General features: G+C 49.8%; 1 protein-coding gene across 1 annotated transcript; it reads right to left on the reverse strand.

Moving 5' to 3' along the window:
- Window positions 1-341: 341 nt before the first annotated feature.
- LOC112066769 (regulatory factor X-associated protein-like) lies at window positions 342-3,634 on the reverse strand. Its single transcript, XM_055082368.1, has 4 exons — window positions 3,565-3,634; window positions 2,472-2,662; window positions 2,073-2,361; window positions 342-438 (listed from the first exon to the last, which is right to left on the reverse strand). The coding sequence occupies exons 1-4, from the start codon at window positions 3,632-3,634 to the stop codon at window positions 434-436; spliced, it is 555 nt and encodes a 184-aa protein (XP_054938343.1). The 3' UTR covers window positions 342-433.
- Window positions 3,635-3,969: the final 335 nt, after the last annotated feature.

Raw genomic sequence — 3,969 nt, forward strand, 5'->3', positions numbered from 1 at the left:
TTGCCATATAATTTCTGTGCGTCGTTTCCCTCAGCTGTAAAACGTGGGTAATAAAAGTTCTGACCTTGCAATGTTGTACTGAGGTCTCAGGGAGAAAGGAAACACTTAGGAGAGTGCCTAGCTTTTTATAAACAATAGTGCTATTTTTTTTTTTCTTTGCAGCGAAAGGATTTCTCATTAAGGCAAATGCCCAACATCACAATATTCTGGGAGCCCTTTAATTTGCCCAGGAACCTGGTCCAAATGCGAAGCCTTTTTTACCTTCAAAGTGGCACCTCTTTCTCTGCTCCCAACTGCAGCCCATTTCATCTAGGCTCCCCTTCTTCTGACCCTCTGCCTTACCTGGATTTTCCTCTGGTAAATCCTGTTTTCAGGATGATCCCGAAGAATGGATAGAGTGTCACATTTTTCTGATATTAGGTTGAAAGATGCTTCACTCTGAAAGACAGAAAAAGGAGTGAAGCTGTGACAATTTCAAAAGCGGCTGCTGGGCTTTCACCAACAGAAAGCCTCTGAACTGCTGGCTGCAGGACACAGTGAGTGTTACCTCCCCCGGACAGAAGCACCTGTGGGTGTGTGACTAGTATCCCAGACGCCATGGTCCCTGGCGGGCAGGGAGCCAGGGTCAGGCCCCCCATGTAGGGGTATCAACTTGTAACTTCCAAACTGATTCGTTTTATAGAACAAAATACCTCAGTGAACAAAAATAAATTCAAAATGGTTTAAAGATTTAAATGTAAGGCCTGAAACCATTAAACTTCTCTAGAAGAAAACATAGGCAGTAGGCTGTTTGACGTTGGTCTCAGTAACATTTTTTTGGATATGTCTCCTCAGGCAAGGAAAACAAAAGCAGAAACAAACAAATGAGACTACATCAAACTAAAAAGCTTTTGCACAGCAAGGGAAACTTTCAACAAAAGGAAAAGGCCATCTACTGAATGGGAGAAGATATTTGCCAATAATATATCTGAATAAGGGGTTAATATCCAAAATATATAAAGAAGATATACACCTCAACATCAAAAACACAAACAACCCAATTAAAAACCGGGCAGAGGATCTGAATAGACATTTTTCCAAAGAAGACATACAGATGACCAACAGACCCATGAAAAGATTTTCAGCATCACTAATCATCAGGGAAATGCTAATCAAAACCACAATGAGGTATCACCTCACATCTGTCAGAATGGCTATTATCAAAAAGACAACAAATAACAAGTATTGGTGAGGGAAAGCGAACACTTGTGCACCATTGGTGGGAATGTAAATTGGTGTAGCCATTATGGAAAACAGGATGGAGATTCCTCAGAAAAATTAAAACTAGAACTACCATATGACCCAGCAATTCCACTTCTGGGTATTTATCCAAAGAAAACAAAAGCACTAATTAGAAAAGATATATGCACCCCTATGTTCACTGCAGCATTATTTACAATAGCCAAGATATGGAAGCAACCCAAGTGCCCATCAACAGATGAATGGATAAAGAAGATGTGGTGTATATATATGCAGTGGAAAATTATTCAGCCATAGAAAAAGAATGAAATACTGCCATTTGCAGCAACATGGATGGACCTAGAGATTATCATGCTAAGTGAAGTGAAAACAAAGACAAATATTACATGATATCACTTATATGTGGAATCTATAAAAACAAATGAACAAATATAGCAAAACAGAAACAGGGTCATAGATGCACAACGTGCAATACGTATTTGTCCCCAAATGCACACATACAGTCCCAGGAAAATGACTGTTTACCTTCTACTGGCAAATCTTACCCCATTTATCTTTAGTATAAACATATGTCCATCCACTACAATAAGATAAAAAACGTGTAGGACTTCTTGATAAGTTCCCTCACACTGATGTTCCTGGAAACTGCTGCTGTCTTTGCTCCAAAACTTGCTGATTTAGTACTCGTTGCCGTTTCTGTGAAAACTGCACCACTTCTGGACTTCTTAGTATTGACAGTCTTTTCTGATTTAACACTTGTTCTAAAAGAGTAGGTCTTGCAGGTCGATCCCCAAAAGATCCTGTTCTCTGTTTAACAGTAGAGAGTACGTTACCTGCACTTTCCTCAGGTCTGACGTTTCCCGCGCTGCCAGGCTGGGAGGCCCCACCGCAGTTCAGGGCCTGGTCGCTTTTCTCCTTCTTGTACTTATCCTTGTACATCTTGTCGCGGTGCTTCTTGCACATCCACGGCTTGCGCTGTCTGGCCGCCCGGCTCGGGGTCTGGCTGCAGCCCTCGCAGGTGCAGGTCTTGCTCGCGCTGCCCCGCCGCTGCCCCGTCTCCGGGCTCCACCGCTGCCGCCCTCTCCCCCAGAGTAGGTCCCCTCCTCCTCCAGATCCTCCAAACTAGCCATGCTCTCGCCTCCCCCCGGGGGGTTCCGAAGTGTCCAGCAGGTCTGCCTCGTCTTCCCCCGCCTCCCCCCCTCGCCATCCCCCCCGCCACTTCGCACAGGTACCGAACGGGCAGCCCGGGCGCTGCCCCCCAGGGCCGGAGCCTGCCGCAGGACGCCCTGGGCTGCAGCCTCGTCCTGCCCTCCACAGGGGCGCATCACCAGCAGGATGAACTGCGAGGCCGCGGGGCAGGGGCGGGGGCCCCGGGGCGGAGCGCGGCCCTCGGCGACAGCCTGCACCTCCGCGCTGCTGAGACCTGGCGGGGTCCACGACCCCGACCCTTCAGCACCTGCCGGGCCCAGCTGCACTTAGCAAACCAACGGCCGGGAACCCGCTAGAGGAAAAGTCCCTGGCCATCATCTTTTTTTTTTTTTTGCGGTACGCGGGCCTCTCACCGTTGTGGCCTCTCCCGTTGCGGAGCGCAGGCTCCGGACGCGCGGGCTCAGCGGCCGTGGCTCACGGGCCCAGCCGCTCCGCGGCACGTGGGATCCTCCCGGACCGGGGCGCGAACCCGCGTCCCCCGCATCGGCAGGCGGACTCCCAACCACTGCGCCACCAGGGAAGCCCCCTGGCCATCATTTTTGACAGCTGTCACCGGGCGGCCTCTCAGCTTCCTCGCTGACTAGACAGTGGCCTCAACCCAATACAGCAGTGCTTGAAAAGGAGCCTTTGGCGTCACAAACCCCTTCCCATCTGGAGAAATGTGTTGGATTTTGATGATGAGATTCTCCAGAGCTCACCACCGGAAGCAGAGAGCTGGCCCACAGAATCGTACAATGAGGCGTAAGTGACTTCTAGGCTTACGTGGTCTCCACCCTGGACAGACTCTAAACTTCTGTCTGACAATGAGCTTCTTTGGCTCTGATTCCTGTACTCGGCATCCAGGCTCTGTGACTGGGAAGGGGCATTTCTGGGGGGCCTGGAAGCTCCCACCCCTCAAAGTCTCCAAAGTCACGTGGGCCTCCCTTGCCAGCGGGCAGCTGCCAAACCATCTGAGACCTTCCATTCACTTGATTCCCCAGGGCTCCTCACAGGGCCCGAACCGGAGCAGGGGATGAGATGTTTGTTAAATGAATGAATAAAAGCCATCTCCCCGGTGAAGCCTCCCTGGTTGCCACACCCCATCTGAATCAGGCTTGGGCCCTCCCTTGAACTCACACTTGGTCCCTTTTTCTCCCTTTTTGGTGGCCCCAAACATGCCCTCCCGAGATGTGGGGCACCTGGGCATCTTCCCAGAGGAAAGCCAAACAGTGAGAAGATGAATGTTGTCCCTAAAAACAGGAGGAAAAGTATTTCTAAAAGAGGGAAGAGAGCGTGCAAATGCTTGTGGGTGGGCGAAGGGACTCTAGGTTTTGTTTCTGGAAGCTTCTATTCTGTACCCAACCTTTGTTGCAAAATTCAGTCAGTCTCAGGCTCCTTCCTCACTTCTGCTCTGACACCACAGTGGCAAGCTGGCAGAGCAGGGGAGAACCATCAGGAGGAATCAAATAACCATTCTGGGGCAGATGCTATGGGCTGCTTTCCCATCAGCCATTACCCATTTCTTCCCTACAGACAGGATTC

This window comes from Physeter macrocephalus, unplaced genomic scaffold, assembly GCF_002837175.3.
Source record: "Physeter macrocephalus isolate SW-GA unplaced genomic scaffold, ASM283717v5 random_100, whole genome shotgun sequence".
NCBI classification, from domain to species: domain Eukaryota; kingdom Metazoa; phylum Chordata; class Mammalia; order Artiodactyla; family Physeteridae; genus Physeter; species Physeter macrocephalus.